Below are 23,670 nucleotides of genomic sequence, written 5' to 3' on the forward strand. Positions count from 1 at the left end.
TAAATTCCCTGGATCTTAAGGAGATGAGGCAATGTGAGATGGGAGGCCAGAGAGACATGCCTAACAGAAGAGATCAATCGTGCCCCCGAGGAAGAGGCTGTAGAAAGAAGCACATGTTGTTCATTCAGACTGGGATGAAGCAAATCTGGAACTTGGGTGGCACAGCAATAAGACCACTGACAACTGGGGTGGTATCAAGGTCTTTTGGGTCAACTGGAGATTCCAGATGAAAGTTCTGCAAAATGGTGGTCAGGAATAAAAATAGCTCCATTCGGGCCAGGCCCTCTCCTACACAAATCCGTTTTCCTGCAAATAAGAAAGAGAATATCTAAAGAATACATCTCAATCAAGGACTTTCATACTCAGACATTTCCCCAGGAAGCAGGCAAATAAAGTAAAGAGATCCTAGGTAGATGAATCTACTTCCACTTAAGAAGGTGGACTTCTGAGTTCTTCTCTTCCAAGACAAAGAATTGGCAGGCTCTTACCCATTTGTGAAACTGTTAGGGTAGACTTTCAAATCTCCTGCCAACATGCCTCTTTGGTAGAACTATTACTTAGCTTTCCTGTCTTTGTACAAGTTATTCAATCCTCCACTGTGTCCTAAACCAGCCTATTCTGGTTTAGAGAAAGATAATCCATCCCATGCTCCAAACATATAAGAACCCAGACCCTTCAAGCTGACTTGGAAACCAACTCAGGTTCCCCTCCCCATGCAGGGAGTTGGTTTCTTTCTGTGTTCTGCTGTATGGTGTGTGTGGGTTTCCCCTTTCAATAAAATTTGGTTGGATGCTGTCACTATGTCTTTTGTGCTTTTTAATCCTTTAAGTTGGCAAAGACATCAAATCCTTCCCTGTAGCCCTAGATGGAATCATAATTATTTGATAAATAATTAGAGGGATGGAGAAATGAACCACTGAGTGGATAAATTAAGAAAAGGTGGAGACTGTTCTCCATATTTAATATTAGAAAAATATAACTTTAAAATATTTAGATAATAATTTCAAGATGGTGGAGGAGCAACACTGAATACTACAAGTCTCATCCACGGGATGGAAAACATGAGTAACTGTGAACTTGGTGGGGCATGGGAAGTGATGGTGTGAAGGAAAGCTGAGTACTTCAGAAAATACAGAGAATAAAAGAAATATAAGCAGAGTGCCACTGCTCCCAGGACCAACACCTGAATAAGGAAGAAATTCCTGCCTCAAAGTGATAAAGGTGAAAGAAAAAGAGACATAGCTTTGTACTGAAAACTGCACCATACAAAATATCTTAAACAGATGGCCAGCAGCCTTCATGATCAGAAAACTCTATCAAAATCCCTCATGTGTCTCACAGTAAACACTCTAGCCCACAACTATCTTAACAGACAAGTGATGGGGAATGTACTTCTTTGTATGTTTATCTTATTAATTGCTGAATAAAATACTGTTTGGCCAATGGCAAGCAAGGACTAGGAGTCAAAGAGGATTCTGGGAAATGTAGTAGAGAAGTGATGATCCAGGCAGGAAGTGACACGGCAAGGAGACTCATATCTAAGCGAGGAAACAGGAAGTAGGTCCTTTATCCCGTTCGCCTCCTCCAGCGGCAGGATGTGAACCACCGGCAAGGAGGGATGCCAATAAGGCATCCGATAAGATAAGTCTTATAAAATATATAGATTTATGATAATTAAGACTGAGCTAACAGATGAGGAATCCTAGTCATTGGCCAAGCAGCTTTGAACCTAATACAAGTTTCTGTGTATTCATTTGGGCATAACTCGGGCGGGCGGCTTGCGTAAAGCTCACACGTGATGGTGGGGCTCAGGCGGCTTTTGGCAAAAAGATTTATCATAACAGACAAGTTCTCATCATAGGAATTAAACTACTCTTGAAGTTAAGAAATCTGATATAATCAAGCAGAGTCCCCATAGATACCCCTCCACTGGGACTGGGTAGCCAGTGGCCACCCGAGATAGTTGCTTAGAGAGAGTCTTTCTTTGACATAAACCTTGTCGTGGTTTCAATATGAATATGAAATAGCCTCTAAAGAAAATTGGGACTGACCCCTTTGTTCACTACTCCTCCCTCTCTGAAACTGGATTCCAGGAGTTTAGCTAAGTGATTAGCTGTGGATCTCTGCTGTTGCTTCCATCGGCTACTAGATGAAGGCTCTAGGATGGCATTTAAGGTAGTAATCATTCTCATTGTAGGGGAAGGGCATTTAAGGTAGCCTCTCAACTATTGCTTAGATTCTTAGTTGGGGCCATCCTTTTGATACTCTGTACAATTTCCTAGTTCCAGATTTCTCTGTACAAACTTCAGGAGCCCATCTATTTAAAAAATAAGATCGAATGGTTGGTTCCCAGTTGCTAATACTGTTCTACAGTGCTAATGGGCCCTTAAGGAGTGAGGCCTCAATGAAGATCAGTGGCTAGATGTATTCCTTCAAGTTTTATAGTCTGCCCCCACTTCTCACCTGCTCCCTTCTTCCTGTTCCATCATGATGGGAGAATGTGAGGGGTCTTGGCTGTACTCTCCAACCTCAAGGAAGACACCTAATACCATGCTTTCTCTACTCTAACACACTATATTCTTTCCAAATGCAAGCCTTTAAGTTGGTTCTTGACAAATATTTGGTTGTAAGAACAAGAAAATTAACTTGTACAGAAAACTGATATGGAGAAGTAGGTCTATTTCTATGATAAATCTCAGCACATGCTTCTTAGGAATTGCCTTGTGGGAGGAACATGGAAGAGTCTGTAACTGTAGGTTAGTGATGTCCATTAGGCAGAGTTCAATATGCTATCCTGTTGGAAGTTTCGAGAACTCTGTTAGAAATGGCCTAAAGCCATTCATGTCACATTTGAGCTGAGCATCTGTGCTCTAAGAATTGCATGAGGTTGGGTTATTTGCAATAAACTAGTTTGCTTGGTGGAAGAATCTTCAAGACAGGATAGCATTTAGGCTTCATCATGGTTACTGATTACACTTCTTATCAAGGTCCACAGTGGGAGAAAACATGGGGAACAGGAGCACCAGGGAGTCTAACAAAGCAGACAAAAAGGGTACGGACAATGCTTCTGTGGCTGTGGAAGAGACTAGTGACATTAAAAAGTCACCTTATGATCTGCCTGAGGACAGCACCCAACCCATTTAGGGCTCTAATTCATAAAAATGCAAATTCATTTGAAAGGAGAAAATCAGAACTGAGAATGCCACCACAAGAATTGCCAGCTCCAAAGCGATAGTCTAGGGAAATGTTTCTATGAAGTCTAAAGTCAGAAGTCACTATATTCTTGATCCACAGGGAACTCTAGGAAGAACCTGACATTATGACCTGTCTGGTACTCGTTTGGTAGACATGAATGATGCCAGAAAGTGGGGGTCTCCATGGCCAGTGTTAGCTCTGGGATCATTGGAACCCTTCACTGGCCTTTGGATGGCTGGTTCTACCCCTCAGAGGAGAACTCACCTCCCTCTTCCCCCACATAACCCGGGAAAGATGAACCCATTCCCAGGCCTGCACCTCACCTGGGAAGCACACTAGAGTTGACTCTGTGGTGAGGGACACAGGTGTGATATCCCTGAGGGCATGAGAGCAGGAAAGTTGACCCTGCCCTCCCCATCTACCATGGGGTGGCATGGATGAGAGAAAGATGTCCTTCCCCATACCCGTTACCACCTGCAGCAGGTGAGAGAGCTGGCCCTGGCATCACAAGGTAGGAGAACTAGCCCTGATCTTCACCAGCTGCAGTGTGGGAAAAAGCAGCCTCTGCTTCCCAGACCTGAGCACCCAAGATCAGGAGAACTGGCCCTGCTCCTTACTATAAGCTGCATTTGGGTGAACTAGCCAAGGCAACACTGTACAGCTCATCTTGGTAGGGACAATGAGGGAAAGCTAGGGAACTGACTAACCTAGCTACCACTAAGGCTCCTACCAGGACTATGAGTTGGCCCACCCCAACATCCACCCATCTGTGAACTGTTGGAGAAAGGGACAAACCTACAGATCCAAAACAGCAGGATCTCCATGACACCAGATAACAACCAGATATCCAAGAGGAGTCCCATGAAAGCCCATGATCGGTGGGTATAACAGAAACCAGAGCCCTCCAACCAGACCAATGGGTCATACAACAGCTTCCACAAGATTATTTTTGTTTGTTTTTTTGGTCTTGGTTCTGAGTTTTGTTTGGGTTTTTTGTTTGTCTTTTAAATTTGGTTTTGTTTGGGGGAAGGTTGCAAGGACAGATGCAAGGGGAGAAGATAAGTGGGATCAAAATGCATGATGTGAAATACACAAAAAGAATTGATAAAAGTGAGAGAGAGAGAGAGAGAGAGAGAGAGAGAGAGAGAGAGATGAAAGTGAAAACATGGCCAAAGAGTCCAGAAACCTGTTCAAACCAGGCATGATTTGTGATATTATGTGACAATATCTCCCTAAAAAGAGACTCCAATGAACCCCAGCATGGAGCTGGAAAGTGAAGGATAATTGAATATGCCAGATCCTTGGAACATCTACTAGAAAACTTCAGGCCAAGATCTGAGTCAACATGAAACTCATTAATTTGTATAATTAATCATATTTATAAAAATAAAGTACTGATCCCTTTGCTCATCAATCCTCCCTTTGTACAACTGAATTCCAGGAGTTCAGCTCAGTGCTTAGCTGTGAGTCTCTGCTTCTGTTTCCATCAGCTACTGGAGGAAGGCTCTAGGATGGCGTTTAAGGTAGTCATCAATCTTATTATAGGGGAACAGCATTTAAGTTAGCCTCTCCACTATTGCTTAGATTCTTAGTTGGGTCATCCTTGTGGATTCCTGGGAATTTCCCTAGTGTCAGATTTCACCTTAAGCCCATAACATCTTCCTGGTTTTTGGGAGCCCATTAACTATGGAGGGATACTCTTTCAGCCTTGATACAGAGGGGAAGAACTCAGTCCTGGCCCAAATGATGTGACACACTTTGATGATCCTCTATGGGAAGCCTCACCGTCTCTGAGGAGTAGATAGGATGTGGGATGGGGAGATGGTGGGGGGAGTGTGAGGATGGGAGGGAGAGAGAACTGGGATTGGTGTGTAAAACAAGATTGTTTTTTCTTTAAATTTTTAAAAATTAATAAAAAACTAACAAAAATAGTGAATATTGACTTCATTAAAAGCACCGAATTAAGTATTGCCATCCCACATAAGAGCTGTCCTTTTATAATGTATGTTACCATCCTTAGAATTAGAGACATCCACATTGTTTATCTTTCTATTCCAAGTCTGAGTTTTACAAGCTTTTCTTCCAGCCTTCAAAGCCTCTACTGTCAGCTCCAGTGATATCCAAGGACCATAAGTGTTCAAATTTTGTAATTTTATTGGTTAAATGCCTATACTACACCCAGGATGTAGCCAAATATAATTTTCTTTCTTATCTTCAAAATAAATAAAATATCACCCTCTGCAAAAAATTCTGGAAAAAACGATTTTCTAAGATTTTTTTCACAATTGTGCCAAAATATGCATTCTTAAAGAGAAGTTTTGGTCTTTGTCATCATGGTGTCTATAGTAAGAGATAAAAAGCAGGCATTCAAAGTCACAGTATCAACAAGGGATGTTCCATGGTTGGAAATTTAGCACACATCAGGTGTAGAAATCGAAGAGTTTACACACTGGGTCATGATTAGAGAAGAGTGTTCTGTGAACAATCCAGTGCACCTTGCCATTCTAGGAAGAGTTATATGGAAGATTTTTCTGACACAAGAAGGAAAAGTCCCACTGTTGCTTTTCATTGCCTCCTTACAATACAGTACCTCACCTATTCTCCTTTGCTCATTGCCTTTTCAGGCATCTCACATGTGTTCTCTGGATTACCATGTTGTCTTCACCATCTCATATTTTGCAGTAGGGCAAAATAAGTAAGAGACGAGCAAATTATTCCCCATAACTTCCACTGGCAGCTTGTGTTTCCCAATCACAACACATTCCTTTGGAAGTATAATAAGCTGTCTGCCTTTCTCCTACCCTTCCTGAGTATGATGCTTTCATTCTGTACTTGGGGAAACTTGCATCTCCCTAGAAGTCATGAGCTGAGAACCATCACAGAGAAGACACTGAATTGTGTCATAGACTTAGTTGCCTTCCTCAGAGAAGGGCAATATATCTTACTGTCTAGAAAGACTTCAACAGTTGCTTTGTGATATATCTAGACCACAATCCAACCACACTGTGAGGTAGATTTGTGAATTTAGAAAGGATGGGTGAATATTCTAAAGTCCTACTAATGTGGCTCATCAACAATAATGCTTTGTCTCAGAGAAAGGGCATGGGCATTGGGAGTAGTGATCTGATCATGTCTAAAGAGTTTGTCTACAGTCCCAAGAGAAAACACAATGTAAGCTTCAAGGGATGCCTTGTGGCACTGAAAAGAAATTATTACCTGCTGAGAAAGGAAAAAAGTAGTCACTTTTCTTAAACTTGCCATTCTCATCCAGAAAGTGACCAGGATCAAACCTTTCTGGGTTGGGGAATTCTTTGTCATCATTCAGCACAGATGTCAGTGATGTTATTACAGTGGTACCCTAGAAATAAGAGACATAGACAAGTTTCATAAAAGGTATGGAACTAAAAAGGAACAACTGGTATCACATAGTTTTAAGGTTTTGACCTAGAGATAAGGAAACTATTACCAAACAAGAGCTGATTGATAACCAGAAAGATCCTGTAACAAACATGGAATAAGCAGCTGAAGTCCAGGGGCAGTGATCTTGATTCAGTGTCTTCTAATAGCATTTGAAGTACTAAATAGTGGGATATTTGGTCCCAACATTTCTGATTCTGTTTTCATTATCAACAAGTTTAGCACTGGTTTCTTTTTAAGAAAACAATAAATACATCTTTTTGATTCTTTTTTTTTACGTCTGAAAGGAAGATAAGTTGGAACTGGCCCAGGAAGGATCCTTTTATGATAATGTTAACTACCAGAAGCATGGTTCAGACAGGTGAAAGAGGTTGGACATATTACACCTAAATAAAAAAAAAAAAGGCTGCCAAGAACAGTGCCCAAGGAGAATGGACACTTCACCTCAAAAAGACCCTTATAATTAGGATTAAGAAAAGCCTGTTTTTTAACCTGTTCCTTCTAGAGAAAGACAAAGAGGAACCTGGTTATCAATGTAGCCAGAATAACATCTGTATTAACTGTTCAGTTGGATGTGTGTCTACCCTTGCCCTGTTAACACTGGTTTCTATCACTACCTGCTCTCCTTCACCACTGCTGTTTTTGCATGCTTCACTTGGAAGTTTGTTTTTGTATAGAAAACATCATAGGAAGGTTTCATATGCATGTCTGGTATAGTTTAAAATTGTCTTCTGGAATAACAGGACCCTAAAGTAATAAAAACATTATTCAGTGCTTTCACTGGCAAGCTTGACTTAATTAAAAATATGGAGGTTTTATTACATTTAGAGCAACTTGAAAAATAAAAGGATGACAATATAGAAATAGAATCATTTTGTGTTTCAGGTCAGGACCATCAGTTTAGAAGTATAAAAACTGAAAACAGCTATTTCTGATGTGCCTTCCAATGCTCTGCTCTGAGCCACTGGAGGTCTGGAGACTGCACACTGCAGATGCCATCCCAGCAGCGACCAGCCCAGCCAGAGACTGCCAGAAAGCATCCTGGTCCCTTTCTCTGCCCATGGAACTAGGAAGAAGAGAGCCATCAGAGTATTGGACCTGATTGCACCCTCCAGAAGGGAACTTTGGTCCCGTACTCACCAGGAGAGGAAGAGACTCCTCCTGCACCCTCTAGAAGAAGGCATGGGAAGAAGACAATATAAAAACACATTTAACAACAGAAAGACCAATAGGACACCACTGGAGGCCAGGGACTCTACACCAGCAAGACCTGAACATCCCAAAGCAGATGAAGCAGAAGAGAAGGACTTAGAAACAACTTCATGAAAATGATAGAGGCCCTTAAAGAGGATATGAGGAAAATACCTTAGAAAAATGGAAGAAAAAACAAACCAAAAATACAAGAGATCAACAAATCTCTTTAAGAAAGCCAACAAAAAAGCAATCAAATAGATGAAAGAAACAGTTCAAGTCCTGAAAACTGAAATAGAAACAATAAAGAAAACACAAACTGAGGGAATGCTGGAAATAGAAAAGCTGAGTAAATGATCAGGAACTGCAGATACAAGCATAACCAACAGAACACAAGATATGGAAGAGAGAATCTCCAGTGTTGAAGATACACTAGGAGAAATAGATTCATCGTCCAAAGAAAATCTTAAGTCCAACAAATTCCTAGCACAAAATATCCAAGAATTGTGGGACACCGTGAAAAGACCAAACCTAAGAATAGGTATAGAAAAAGGTGAAGAAACCCACCTCAAAGGTGCAGAAAATATATTCAACAAAATAACAGAAGAAAACTTTCCCAACCTAAAGAAAAACCTGCCAATGAAGGTACAAGAAGCTTACAGAACAGCAAATAGAGTAGACCTCAAAAAAAGTCCCCTTGCCACATAATAATGAAAACTCCAAACATACAGAATAAAGAAAGAATATTAAGAGCAACTAAGGAAAAAGGTCAAGTAACATATAAAGGCAAATATATCAGAATTACACCTGACTTATCCATGGAAACTCTGAAAGCCAGAAAGTCCTGGATAGATATTATACCAACACTAAGAGAACACAGATGCCAGCCCAGACTAATATACCCAGCAAAGGTTTCTTTTTGACTATTATAGGTGACTATATAATCTTATTTAATTATGCATATCATTTTAAAAGATATGTATAAAGACAATAACCAAACAAGAGGAAAGATATACATATCACAAAATTGACCTTAAAGTTGTATCAATAAATGAAAATCTATACCAATCTAAAGTAATCATCTCCATATCCTATTCCCCCTTTAAAAAAAAAAGAGAGATTGACTATGATCATTACCATTTATAACCAACCCCATTTAAATGAAAACAAACATTTATAAACAATATTTGGGAATTTGGGCGCCGTTCATTCCAAACTGCTTCCTGCTGGTTGGGGGCGATGTCTATACCATAGGGATCATGATAAAACACAGAGATCCTGGCTGGAGTGGTCTGCAAGGCTGCCTTGTGCTAGCTGTCTTAGATGCTGGATCACCTAGGACACTGCTTCAGGGGGTCTTGCTTCATTGAACCATGGTAGTCTGGAAGGAACCCACAGCTTATCACTTTCTGTGAAAACATAAGCAAGAAATCTTTTCCCAAATAGTCTGTCATTAAACTTAAATTTTGAAGTCAAAGCATTTTTAAAATGTATAAGTTGGATTTTTCAGCAGCATTTATAATCAAATGTATTTTAGCAATAATAACTCTTTCCTTGGCAATCAAACAATTTAAAGACAGCAATATGACATATAGTTTTCAAACTCTCTGTGTATTTTCCATCTTTACAAAGCTTTTCTATTACTCTATTTTTACTTCCTTTTGTTTCTTTTTTCCTGAGACAGGGTTTCTCTGTGGAAATCTGCCTGCCTCTGCTTTTGGAGTGGTGGAATTAAAGGCATGTGCCACCAACACCCGGCCTTAAAGCCACAGAGATCTCCTTGCCTCTGCCTCCTGAGTGCTGGGATTAAAGGCATGTGCCATCACACCCAGCTACTCTATTTCCTGTTATTTTTTTCTCACACAAGCCTACATATATTTTTAAACACACTGTAAACCTTTAGAGGTTTTTCTTCAACTGAATCAGTCTTTATTGTAAATCTTTACCTTTTTATGGCCACGCAGTCTTTTAACTGTTAAATGACACCACCAAAATTAAAGTGGTAGCTTTCTTAGCCACTGTCTTCCAAGGAGCATGCCGCCAGCTGGTCACTGCCACTGCCAGCTGTGTGGGGCATGAACCCACATCAAAAGTCTCAAACTCTACCTGCTGAGCTATCCAGGCCTCCTAAAAAGAGGCCCTGCGTTCCCCCCCCCCCGTTAGGATGAGTCAGGAAACCTGTCCTAAGGAAACCACTCAAGTCTCTGCTTGTCTCTAGCAAACAGAGATCACCCGAGAAAATGCTGCTACCAAGAAGTCGTGCTTGTCTCTGTTCTTTTGCTGCTAAAATCCCTTTTTAAGCTTTTTTGAAGTTTATACGGAAGTTGGTAACCCTACCTCAGATAGGATAAAATGTACAGATATGCTTTAAGTAAGTATGGAATATTCTAATAGAATATTCAGTCATTCTAATAGAATAGACAGTCTAACAGAATAAGACAGTCATTCCAGGTATAGACAAATATTCGTTGTGCAAATTCAGCCTTCTACCTCCTTTGACTAGCTCAAGATCTGAGGATGTTTAATCGAAAAGAAATTTTAAAAAATATTTTTCATATCTCAAAATCTATAGAGTTTAAATCTCTGTTTCCATTGCCAGTAGTCATAACCATTATAGACAGAGTTTACAAGCTGCTGGTAACTGCTTTCCTATTTCAATAGCAAACTGTAGACACACAACAGAATCCTTGTGGCTGAGAAATTCTGAAATACAGCCAGTTAAAGTAAATGTTTCTTAAATCATCTCTTAGTTTTCTCCTCTGAAATCAGTGACTTTAGTCTACAGAAGATTATGTCATTTACCTTGTTTGAACATGGTAGAATTACCTACAAAATGTTTATCATTTCCCTTCTAGTCTTACACCTGAAAAGCATGAACAGGTTATTTACAAGGACTTTTTTCTTTTTCTTTTCCTTTTTCTTTTTCTTTTCCTTTTTGTACTCAAAGGCAACAATACAGAATGAACCACCAACGGATTTCAATTTGGGAGATCCCTAGACTTTTGTCTATCAGATCCTGAAAGCTGGTGTTATCAGTGGGGGATGTTGGAAACTCCATTGTTTCCTCAATCTGTTTTCTATTGACTCATGGTGGATAAATATTACTTTCCTTAATATTACTCTCAGTTCCCAGTCAAGAAAAACATGTTTACTGCTGTTTATGCCTTTTGATGAAAGGAGAGCTGAGAGCTGATTGAAGCCCTAACCTTTATGTCAAATCTATTGTAAAAGTTACCAATTCCTTATTTTTCATGGGATAGCACTAGTAATTGCAGCCTTACCAACTTCAGTACTCAGTTCCTGGTAACAATATAATTCTGTTTTATTGCATCCTTAACAAGAAATGTCCTGACTTCACATGAAAAGAGTACATATATATTCAGAAACCATGTTAGAAAACATTATTGGAACAAAGAGACCAGGATTTACATGGAAAATATAGCTCATAACTTTATAACCAGAATGTCTAGATAAATGGTGAAAGTGTGTTAGCAAGCTTTACAAAGCTGTGAGCATTGGATTGGATTATTCTTGGTACTTGAAGGACAAAAGAACATCAGAAGGCCAGTTAATGCCTAGAGTTAACCACCACTTCTATTTATATCAATTCTGAGTCATTGTCAAAGGTGTTACTTAATTCTGACTTCCTAGTGGAAAAGGAACTCTTTCTGGAAGAAGATAAACATCCTCTGAAATGTTGTTGTGTTTTCAAACAGAACATTTGTATTTTACTAAGTGTTGCTCAAAATTGCAAGGGTATGACTAAGTGATCACAAGAAGAGTGAGGAAGGCAATACAAACAGATGCTTTTCATGGAAGGGTTTACACCACTTCCTGGAAAAGCATCATCCCCATATTTAAAAATAATCAAACAAAATACTGATGAATAAAAACAATACAACAAATTCTCTAAGCAGTAGAAAGAGGAGCCATGAATAGCATACATCAGAGAAAATCCAACTGTGTGTAAAAGTAAAATATGGACATTTGTGAGAAAAATATTGAATAAATACAGTCACATATGGATAAAGTAAATGAATTTGATAAAATTCTGGAAATGTTCACCAAGAAACTCCTATATAGGTTAGAGAACAGAGAAATTTTCCTTATTTGATAATCCACTAAAAATTACTTAAAGCATCATTCTCAGAAATGGAATATTAAGCTTCAACATCTGTCTACATAGTAGAAATGAAAAACATGTGTCTAGCACCAACTGCGTTCAACTCAGCTCTCTCCTGGAAATTCTAGTCTTTGCAATGTTGTTATTAGAAATTAGGAATATAAGAATTAAGGAATATAAGATAGGTTAATATGTTAATTCACCTGGCAGTAAAAGGCATCTCAAACTTGCAAATGAACCTAGATATAAAGTCATTGGTAATGAGTAGTCACTTTGTCAAGGTTACTAGATACAAGGTCATCACATGATAAAATCAAGTGCATGCTCAAGAAGCAAGTGCAGAGAAATGGAAAAGGAATGATAAACTCAAAAGCAACAAAATTATTTACTTCCCAGGAAATACTTAGTAAAATACTTAGGAGCCACTGCACTGAAAAAAACAAAACATAATTGAGAATATAAAACAAAGCTAAATTACAATGGGAATACAAATATCTGAATTGAAAGAGTTAATGGGGCAATGTGCTGTTTCTTCCAAATACCCCTATACACTCCTTGTCACCCTGATAAAGACTCCTAAGATTGGCAAACTGGATTTCTCTGAATAATCTTTTTAAAACCTAGGCTAAGAGTGGCTAGGAATTATTTTTAAAGAAGAGCAAATTGGAAAGACATACAGTGCCACATTCAGAGACATGTTCTAAAGATTTATAGGCTCTTAAAAGAAACAGCACAACACCCAGCTGCCAGATGTGAGGTGTTTAGACTTCTCTGATCTTGTGTGAGAAGAAAACTGGAATCAATCACACTGTGAATTGAGATCAAGATTAAGGTATGCTAGAAGAAGGTACGTAGTGTTAAGGTATGTAGAAAAAGGGAGCTTACCTTGGGAATGAGATAATTTCTGAACTTAATTTCAGAGGTCGTTGCATGGGGCAGGCTGGTAGGAACGAGGTCAATGTATCTCTGAATCTCATGCAACACAGCATCAGTGTAGGGCATGTGAGTCCTGTCCTGCATGCAGGGGCTTCTGTTTCTACCAATCACATGGTCAATCTCTTCCTGGACTTTGGCTGGTTCAACATAGAGAAAAATGACAGAAGAGGGAAATGGCACACTGGTCACAACTGAAATTGCAAAGCCCAATCTTTGGGGTCAATAATTATTTAAAGCAGTCTGGCTATGTCCATGTGCCAGACAACACGGTGAGGCTTCCAAAAACACAGGATACTGGGTGCTTCCTTGTTCCTCCTGGAAAAGGGAGGTCGGCCTTAGTTTTGAAGCTCTGTTGCTACCAGCTCTGCTATATTTGAAGTTTGGAACCTCAGTGTTTACCTCTGTGTATTGGGAACAGTCATACCTGCCATGTTGGGCAAGTCTGTCATCAATGTTGTGTGTGTGTGTGTGTGTGTGTGTGTGTGTGTGTGTGTGTGTGTACAATGTATGTACATGTGTGTACCCAACTGAACTTAGGGGGGATTGTTGGTAATATAGGGGAAGAAAGTACAGGAATAATCAAGATCAAGCTACCTCCTCTCCTTAAAGCATCACAAAACTTTATCAGTCAAATCAAGACACCATGAAAGTTTCAGTAGTTCTTGAGTCAATAACTTAATTTTTCATTATAACAGACACTTGTCCAGAATTTTCTATGAAGCTGATAATGTATAGAGGTGTGTAGTCTATAGTGGTTCACTCTGTGAAGAATACATACAATGGTTGAAGGAGAAAGATGAGCCAAAATTAAGAAGAGAAAATTGTCAATTTAATTTTTTAATATTGATTTTATATTTTTAAGTGAGTGTATGTTTATGTCTTGTGGGGGAATTTGCACATGAGTGCAGGAAGCCGGGGAGGCCAGACATGGAAATTTGATTGACGGCAGCTGGAGTTTCAGATGGTTGTGAACTGAGAAGCATTGGTAATAGGAACCAAACGCCAGTGTCCTCTCCTAGAGTAGGGCATCTTTTTAACAACTGAGTCTTCTTTCTCCCCCAGAGTACCTTTTCCTCTTACACCTTGTGCTGACACACTAGCCTCCGATGAAGCCCACACTCTGGGACAGTGCTCTATTGGTTACGTTACTGCCATACTGTCTTCACTTCAGAAGCACCCTCCTCTGCGTGCCTTGAGACAACCCACTTCACAGAGTACAGTTAGAGGCACAAAAGGTTAAAAGCAGAGGCTTCTCTGAAACAACCAAGATTCCTTTCTGATACTCACTTGCTTCCCACCTGTGTCCTTACCTGTGACTTCTGGGTGCTTGAGCAGGAGCAGCAAAGAGTACCTCAGTGTTGTGCTTGTCGTCTCTGTCCCAGCAGCAAACAGATCAGATGTGGTGACTGCAAAGTTATCGTAAGTGCACTCGACGTTTGAGTTGTGTTTTTCCTAGGAATAGTTTGACTGTGTTTTCTAACAAGTTATTTGCCAGCGTACTTATCACAGTGAAAAGATAACTTACATGTAACAAATTTAACCTGACAGAGGAGCTTGAAAAACAGGCAGACGCCCACCCCCAACTCATTTTCACATCCTACATCCAGCTCCTTGCCTGGAAAATATCTCCTTTCATGAAACTCTTTAGCCAGATGAATCATGCAATGTACCATGTTCCCAAAGGTACATAAACAAAAGAATAGCTGCTCCATTTCCTATTTTCTCTTCTTTACTCAAAACACACAAAAGAACGAAGAGAAAAAGCTGATGGCATGTAATGTGGAGGCCAGCCATGAAGACAATGGCGCCAACTGTAAATATGGTGAAGAAAAGTGGAAGACCCTGCCTCTCCTGGGGTAAGTATACTGCATGAGTAAGAATAAGAGTTTACAGATAGCATAGGGCACAGCTCAGGGCAGCAGAATTGAGAACTCACAAAAAGAATCTTACTTTTTTGACACAGATGTCAAGGAAATTCAAGAGAAGTATGTGACCTTTCAACAAATAGTTCAGTAATGAAATACTTTATTCCTAATAGGTCTGATAGACACCAACCTCAAACTCACTTGAAGTTACATTCAGTTAAGGTGCTTTTTTTTTTCCTGCTAACCATTTCCACCCACACACCATATCCTACCTCTTACAGTTTACTTGAAATTTGTTTACCTGTCCACTACTGCAAATATTTTTGTTTTGAAACAGGGTCTCCCTGGGAGTGAAGTCCCAGCTACCTTAGGACTTGATCTGTAGACAAGGCTGGATTTGAAATCACAGAAATCTCCCTGCCTCTGCCTCCTCTATGCTCAGATGGCAGGCATGTGCCATCACCCAAAAACTGAAAATATTTTTAAGAGTTCATTCAATCTGTGCAACATATAGGAAATCTGGCTAGCTTAAACTACTTGCCATGTTTCATAGACTGCCTGCAAAGATGACACCCTCTTCACACTATGCTGGATACTTTGTTTTTCTAATTTTTTAAGGAGTCTTTGCACTTCACCTGCTTTGTGAATTCTGTTTCTCTTCAGTTAGAGTTTTCTCTTTCTAAAATCTAAGATTGAGGGCCACAGAGGTGCCTCAGTGATTAAGAGCACTCGTTGCACTTACAGAGGACTAGGGTTCAGTTCCCACATTGTGGCTAATAACCGGTTTTAACTCCAGTTCCAGGGGATCTGATACCCTTTTCTAACCTCTGCAGGCACTGAACATGCATGGTAAACAGATATACATGCCAGAAAGACACCATATACATAAAAATAAAACACACACAGTCGATGTAGTCCAATTATTTAACACTTTAAGTTTATGTTATCTGGGATTCTAAGTCTAAATTCATGCCCAAAGTTAGACACTCAAAGTGCTTGCCAAATATTATAGGTCTGATCATGCAAGCATCTCTATAATAACAGAGACAAGGGCTAAAGAAATGGCTACTCAGTTAAGAGTAGTGACCACACTTCCAGAAGAGGCAGGTTTGATTCCCAGCACTTACATGGAGGCTCACAACCATCTGTAACTCAATGTTCTCTTCTGCCCTCTGTGAATGCTAGGCACACATGTGGTACACAGACACACATGTAGGCAAAATACCAATACACCTAAAGTCATAATAATAAATTATTTTTAAAGCAAAAACACTTCATGGGATTCAAAGCATTCAAAGTTAGATAAATACTTTACCTGCTCCATTTTGATCAGGAAACAATCAATGAAGTCCCGAGGATTATTAATATCCAGTGATTCTTGGTGTTCTTTAACTTTTTCCAAACAATAATGTTTTAAGAATGTGAAATTTTTAAGTAATTTAGCATGGCTCCCTGGTAGATAATCAGTGATAACAGGAAAATTATTGCAAACCTACAAGTAATGATAAATTATTTTTAAAACATGTAATGTAGACATGTGTATCATGTCAGGATATTTTGGTAGAAAGCAGAAATATAGAATAAATAACATATGCTATTCATTTTGATGGGTGATTTTTTTTATTAGTTCAAATTAGGAACAAGCTTGCTTCACATGTCCCTTCTCCTTCTCCCTCCTCTCCTCCCAACCCCCCAGCCTCCCACTCCCTCCTCCCTCTGCTCCCCAGGAAAGGTAAGGATCTCCATGGGGCCTCCCCAAATTCCATAACATCATCCTGGGCCGGTTAGGCCCTCCCCCATGTGGGATGGGCTCTCAAAGTCCCTTCTTACACCAGGGAAAAATACTGATCCACTACCAGAGGCCCCATAGAGTGCTGAGGCCTCCTTGTTGACATCCACTTTCAGGGGTCTGAATCAGTCCCGTGCTGGCCTCCCAGACAGCAGTCTGGGGTCCATGTGCTCCCCTTTGTTCAGGCCAGCTGTTTCTGTGGGATTCACCAGCCTGGTCCTGACGGTGGGTGATTTTTTATCACAGGTATATAGCAATTCTCTTTGCTTGTAGAAATGTCTATGGGAGTCTTTCATGAAGATGGGGTAAAATATAATAATTCACTTCTTAAGCTCTTATATGATCTTTATTACATATGTGTATTTTATATCAATTCATTCATTTCTACATTACCAGTTCACTTTAACCTTGGACTAAGGATGACCTAAGTTAATGTGATTTACATTTTATAGACTGCAACGGACATTGAGGGACATGGGGTATGCTGATTGAAACATAGTCCCTACTAATTGATTTCTACAACTACCTTCAAACACAGAATAAGAAACTTAGAAATGTGAGTCTCAAGAAAAGTCTGCACAAAACTATTTGGGTGATTTCTCACATAAATATCATTTAGGCATATTGTAAAGCATGCCAAATTGGCCCAGAGGAAATTTGATGAGATCTAGATACCACTCAGCCAATTTTTTGTCACTCCCATCCCAGCTATTTTGTCAGTTAGGATGTCAACCCTTTATCAAACACTGCTACCACATTTCATGGTGCCTGATATTGTGTAGTATTACTTTAACTATGTAAAGATACATTTGTTTGTGTTACATAGTATTACTTTAGCTATGTAAAGATACATTTGCTTTTGTTACATAGTATTACTTTAACTATGTAAAGATACATTTGTTTGTGTTACTTTAGCTATGTAATGGAGTTTATTGATGGTTATTTGTTTATTGATGTAAAGATGTGTTGCATTTGTTTCACCTTTCCTGTCTAAAGCACCTGGTTGGTCTAATAAAAAGCTAAATTGTCAATAGCTAGGCAGTAGGGAATAGGAAGGTCTGGTAGGCAAAGAGAATAAGTAGGAGGAGGAATCTAGGCACAAGAAAAAAAGAAAAGACTGAGAGAGGAAAAAAGAGAGACCACTGGGGCCAGCCGGGCAGCTGCCAGAAACACAGACACAGTGGAAGCAGAAAAGTAGGACATACAGAATGAAAGAAAGGTAAAAAAGCCCCAAGGCAAAACATTGATGCAGATAAAGTTATAAGAGCTAGCAAGATCACTTCTCGGCCTTTTGGCTAAGTTCAAGAGTAGGGCTAGCAAGAAATGAGCAGAAGATAAGGCTGAGCATTCATAACTAATATTATATCATCATGTCATGATTTGGGAGCTGGCAATCGAAGAAAGCCTGCTACAGCCAGGTAGTTTCAATGACCCCAAACATTCTCCCACTGCAAAGACAATATTCTCTTAATGAATTGTAACATTTAGGTAAATTTTTTATGAGAGTATTGCTAAAGAAGCCTGTGGCTAACAGAAGGTTAAACAATGAAATAGATGTCCACAGTCATGTGAGCATCTTCTGAATATTTGATCATAATGATCTGTAGAGAAAGTGACTTGGGATTTAATAGAAAAATTAATGGACACAGAGTCTGCAGGACTAAAAGAGTAAGCCCCATATCTTAGCCTTCATTTTTCTGGATTCAAAATTAAGGGTTCAGGCATCTTTCTTAAATGTTCACCAGCAACTCTCTGAGTATCACTGTGGTGTCCACAAATTTACTTCCCTGCATGGTCATTAGAGAACTGTGGAGGTTTCAGGAAACAATTATCTCCAAGTGGTTTCATTTTCCTGATGTTCTTGATGTTTTGCTTTGTTTTGTTTTTGTGACAGAAAGGAACATGGACTCACCTGCATCCAAGGGGAACTCAAAATATTGGCATTTTCATTTAAAATGTTGATCAAGTTAAGAAAATCCTGATCTTTATAATTAAAACGATTCTGGAAAATAATGGAGCAGATGACATTGCAGGGAGCACAGCCCAGGATGAAGGTGGGATCGCATGGTGCACCTGAAGAGTTGGGAGCAATTGTAAAATTGTATTAAGTATAGATGTGCATGTAAATATATGTGTGTATATATGTATAAAAATGTATCTGTTAATAAATAAAGGAAGTTAAAACATTTTAATCATACCTACACATTGCCTATAAGTCATTATTCCATGTGTACTAGTTGAGTTCATGATCTAGTTAACTAGCTGAATAACAGATTTGCATACATCCAGTTTTCATCCAGTGCCTTTTTGATTGGCTTTTCACCCTAATTATTTATTGTTTTGTTTGAAATGGGGGAAAAAAGACTTTTTAAAACTTTAATAATTCAAGCCTCCAGAGAAGACTTACCAGTTGTAAAGCCTCTTGACAAAACAGTGCTAAAAAACGAAGGGAAAGAAAAAATGATGGATACCAAAAAGCTTTGATACATAACAAGTAGTTGAATGAAACACCACTACAAAGACAGAGGTTGTGTATGGAAAAGCTAACCTGGAAAGGAAAACCCGCTGATGCTATCCGAGATGGGAAATTTTCCAAGTGAAAATTAAACACAAGATGGATTTCTGTGAGTAAAGTTAAGGTAAGAACATTTAGCTCAAAGAAACAACCCTTGGGAATTGCAAATTCTTTTAACCATAGTACCATTCTGGGTGATCTGGAAATATTGTATCATATGAAAGGAGACAGAGATAGATTTAGGAAACATGAATATGTACATGATTGTGGGATGTGAGTGTGAGTTATGTGTGCAATTCAGAAGGAGACCTAATTTCTTATTCCATTTTCATTTAATTAAAAAAACATGGTCACACAGAAGATATGCTGATAATCAAATTTACTGTGACAAGCACTATTAAAGGTTTGCTTACTTAGTAGTATGAAGAGAAAATTACTGCCATAAATTTCATCCCAAAGTAGAATAAATAGGAGGATATGAAAAAACAAAGATGACATAGTAGAAAAATCTAGCTATATACATCGTTTAAAAATGTTTGCTTTGAGAGATACCTTCATAGAGGGAGCCATTATAGGTTTAAAGAGAAACCTGGCACTAGGGAAATATCCAGGGATCCACAAGGGTGACCCCAGCTAAGAATCTAAGCAATAGTGGAGAGGCTACCTTACTTTGTAGTTTTCTGTTTGGTTTAGTTTGGTTTTTAAGACAGGGTTTCTCTCTATAGCTGTAAAAACCTGCCCTGGAACTCACTCTGTAGACCAGGCTGGCCTCAAACTCACAGAGATCTGCCTGCCTGTACCTCCCAAATACTGAGATTGAAGGCATGTGCCACCACCTCCCAGCTGAGACGCTACCTTAAATGTCCTTCCCCTACAATGAGATTGATGACTGCCTTAAATGCCATCCTAGAGCCTTCATCAAATAGCTGATGGAAGTGGAAGCAGAGACCCACAGCTAAGCATTGAGCCGACTCCTGGAATCCAGTTGTACAGAGGGAGGAATGATGAGCAAAGGGGTCAAGACCATGCTGGGGAAACCCACAGAAACAGCTGACCTGAGCAAGTGGGAGCTCAGGGACCCCAGTCTGACAGCTGAGGAAACAGCAGAGGACCTAATGTGGGTGTTAGTTGGGGCCTCTGGCAGTGGAACCAATATTTATCCATAGTGCACCAATGGACTTTGGGAGCCCATTCCTTATGGAGGGATATTCTCTCAGCCTAAATACATGGGGGATGGCCTAGGTCCTGCCCCAAATGATGTGACAGACTTTGATGATTCCCCATGGGAGGCCTCACATTCCCTGAGGAGTGGGTGGTGGGTGGGATGGGGAGTTGGTGGGGGCATGGGAGGATGGGAGGGAAGGGGAACTGAGATTGGTATGTAAAGTAAGATTGTTTTTAATTTAAATAAACATTTATATTAAAAATTTACTACAAAAAAGAGATGTTTAATTTCATCGTGTAATTGTATATATTTATTCAAAAGTATAAATCAATGAAGAATTAGATAACAAGAAATATTTTTTTGGTTTCTCTGTGTAGTTTTGACTGTCCTAGAACTTGCTCAGTAGACCAGGCTGGCCTCAAAGTCACAGAAATCCTCCTGCCCCTGCCTCCCAAATACTGGGATTAAAAGCTACTAGTAGCCCAGCTACTAAAAATATTTTTGTTTTATATGGATTGTATTACTGTACTGGACACAAATTAATAATTTTTAAGATATAACCTAGTAATTAGAAACATTACATAGCAACATATTTGTAAAAACTTAATACTAGACCTGTATGAAACACTGAGGTATGTCTGTTCTCCAAGATAGTCAGTTAGAGGACTCTCCTAGATAAATGGACATAGTTAAATGGACATAATCCTAGCTCCATAAGAGTATGGTATGATCATTGCCACCATGTTAAATGCCGAGTGTTCTCTAGTAAAATTAACTGCAAAAATGACACGCAATTATGCTAAAGGTAAACACTCCTCAGTTCATCAGCAAGAGAACTGAAAGCCTATATTGAATAACAACTATATTCATATTCTCATTTGAAAACTAAAAAGTTAGTTTCCAAATAAAATTGTGGGTTGGAATCTGCAAAAATGATACAATCATACTTATTTATAAAAGTCATGGATACACAAACTCTACTCTTTGCTACAAATCACCTGTCCTCCTTGTGGAATCTCAGGACAACTAAGGAAGAAAGCCAGGAAAAGGCCTCATTATAGAAGACAGGGTCTGTCAAGATTGACGACGTGAGGTGATACCCACCGTTGGTTTTCCTCAGCTCCTCTACGAGACAGCGAGCTTCCTCTTGAACACGCTCCTCAATGCTTCTCTTCCCCATCCCAAAGTTCCTCAGAGTCATGAGTGAGAAGCGTCTTGTCTCTTTCCAGTTCTTTCCATTGCTAAAAATAATTCCTAAACAATCAGAGAGCCGAAGTTATTGGGAGATCCCAGATAGAAGAAGGGAGGGGCTGATGAGTGACTGCCACACAGAAGGCCAAGCTGGATCTGAGCAAGACTGCCTTCCATCCACTTAGTCCTACCACCACAGCCCAATATACGTACATGGACACACAGGCACATGAATACAGAAGAGCATGTACCCAGAGGCATAAGGACACACAGGCATGTGGGCACACAGGTACATGCACACTTACCAAGGCCTTTCTTAATTTTGTCAACCGCTGGGAGGCTTCCTCTTCCAGAAAACTCTTCTCCATGGTCTATCAAAGCTTCCTTCACAACTTCATACCCATGCAACACCACAGCAGGCTTGCTGCCCAGGTACAAAGTGAACACAGGACCATAGACTTTTGAAAGCTGAAAAATTAAATGGTGATTTTTTTTAATGTAGCAAAAGGGGTCAGTATGATTTTTTTATATAGTATGCTCAAATGTAATGATTGTTATTATAAATGTATATTTTTCTTATCACAAAATGATTCAAGATTTTGTAATTTTATACATAAATATCATAATGGTTAGAGCTCTCAGTTTGGCTACAATGATCAAGTACTTGGTCATCAGTTTCAGTTAATCATAAAATCAACATATTTAGCATTTATTCTGGTTTACAAAAGAAACAAAACAGGCAGAAAATTCCATGTTATTGTCTATTGCCTCAGAGAACCAAAATTTGAACATCTATCTATTCAGTGCTTGATACTTGGGCAATTTATCATCTGCCTATCTCAGCTTGAAATTAATCCTCAGGTCAATATACCAACATCATCTACAAGGGTCTTGTCATAGAAAAGGGTGATCCCCTCTCAGAGTTCTCAATTTGATAAATTGAGAACTGTTAATAAATGAATTCAAGAGCATACCCTGAAGAAAACTGAGAACAATTTTATTAGCATTTAAAAGAAAAGCCACAGGGCTGGTGAGAAAAAAAAAAAAAAAAAAAAAAAAAAAAACCTCCAGGCAGCAGAGAAGACATTGAAAGCCAAGCTTTTGAGTTAGACACAGAGTGGGCAAGCAACCACATGGCAGACAAGGTGAATCAGCCTTCCTGAGGTGCAGTCTATTAACCAGATGATTAACAAGCATAAATGAATTGAGTCACGATTTGAGATGCTTGGAATGTTAGATCTCCACCTAGACTATAGGAATAGTTTTCCCTTACCGGACATCTAATGCTATTTTAACATTTTTTTTCACAGAAATCCTGATTAAGAAGCTCTATGATTAGCACAAGTGACTTTCAAATGATTTCAAGACCATTCTATTGTCTAACCTAGTTTTCAGGCTATTACAATTACAAACAAGCTCTACATAGAATGCCAGGACACCAGCATTTCCTAGAAAAACAAATTCTTCAAACAGCCTTCTTGTCCCCAGAAAGGAGGTGTGTCCAAAGTTCTAAAACCAACTATTGGGCCCTGACTGACTGCTTGTTCTTGTGTTGCTCAGACCCCTAACTATTTCCTGGGCACCATATAGAGGTTGATTCTTCACAGAAGTTCTATTTGTTCAGCCAATCTAAATAAAATGCATGGCTAAGATATGTGAAGGAAATTTCCATAATAATCACTTTTCTTGCTTATCTTCAGCCTAAAATCACAGCAAACAACTATTAAGAACAACTGTGCCAGGTGGTGGTGATGCACACCTTTATCCCAGTACTCAGGAGGCAGAGGCAGGCAGATCTGAGTCCGAGGCCAGCATGATCTACAGAGTGAGTTGCAGGGCAGCCACAGCTACACAGAGAAATTCCATTAAAAAAAATCAAAGTTGTGCAAAGAAAAACAACAAAAGTTTACAACTCTGCCACACTACCAAACACCCACTAACATTCCCCTATGCACATCTATGATTTCTGACAATGGCATGATGGGAAATGCAGCTGGCATCTCAAAGTTCAGCAAACAAACTTCCAATCATGTATTACACAGGGCATGCCCAGCCATGTCTCACTTAAACAATGGTCCATCTGCCTCCCTTTCAAAAAACCAAACATGTACTTACATCCCTCAGTGATTTGCTGATGTTCTTAAGATCCACCTGAAGAATATTTCCAATGATTGGGAGAGGAGTGGGGCCAGGAGGAAGCTTTCTTCTCTGAGAGCTCTGCCTCCATAGTGAAAGGAGAAGCAGACATGAGAGAACAAGTCCCAGAAACACACCTAGAACCAT

At 39.4% G+C, this 23,670-nt stretch overlaps 1 protein-coding gene across 1 annotated transcript; it reads right to left on the reverse strand.

Moving 5' to 3' along the window:
• Nucleotides 1-124: 124 nt before the first annotated feature.
• On the reverse strand, nt 125-23,670 carry LOC100754177 (cytochrome P450 2C19-like). Its single transcript, XM_027407423.2, has 9 exons — nt 23,503-23,670; nt 21,693-21,855; nt 21,301-21,450; nt 18,429-18,589; nt 16,043-16,219; nt 14,173-14,314; nt 12,812-12,999; nt 6,412-6,553; nt 125-306 (listed from the first exon to the last, which is right to left on the reverse strand). The coding sequence occupies exons 1-9, from the start codon at nt 23,668-23,670 to the stop codon at nt 125-127; spliced, it is 1,473 nt and encodes a 490-aa protein (XP_027263224.1).

The sequence above is a fragment of the Cricetulus griseus genome, chromosome 3 (assembly GCF_003668045.3).
Source record: "Cricetulus griseus strain 17A/GY chromosome 3, alternate assembly CriGri-PICRH-1.0, whole genome shotgun sequence".
Taxonomy (NCBI): Eukaryota; Metazoa; Chordata; class Mammalia; order Rodentia; family Cricetidae; genus Cricetulus; species Cricetulus griseus.

What these genes read in the sequence shown, in the direction of transcription:
- LOC100754177 (XM_027407423.2), bottom strand. Translation starts at nt 23,670, where the DNA reads ATGGTTCTAGGTGTGTTTCTGGGACTTGTTCTCTCATGTCTGCTTCTC. An exon ending in GGAGCTGAGGAAAACCAACG is followed by an intron (nt 18,590 to 21,300) that starts GTGGGTATCACC and finishes CCAACTCTTCAG; the next exon opens with GTGCACCATGCGATCCCACC. An exon ending in TGAGTTCCCCTTGGATGCAG is followed by an intron (nt 16,220 to 18,428) that starts GTGAGTCCATGT and finishes CATTACTTGTAG; the next exon opens with GTTTGCAATAATTTTCCTGT.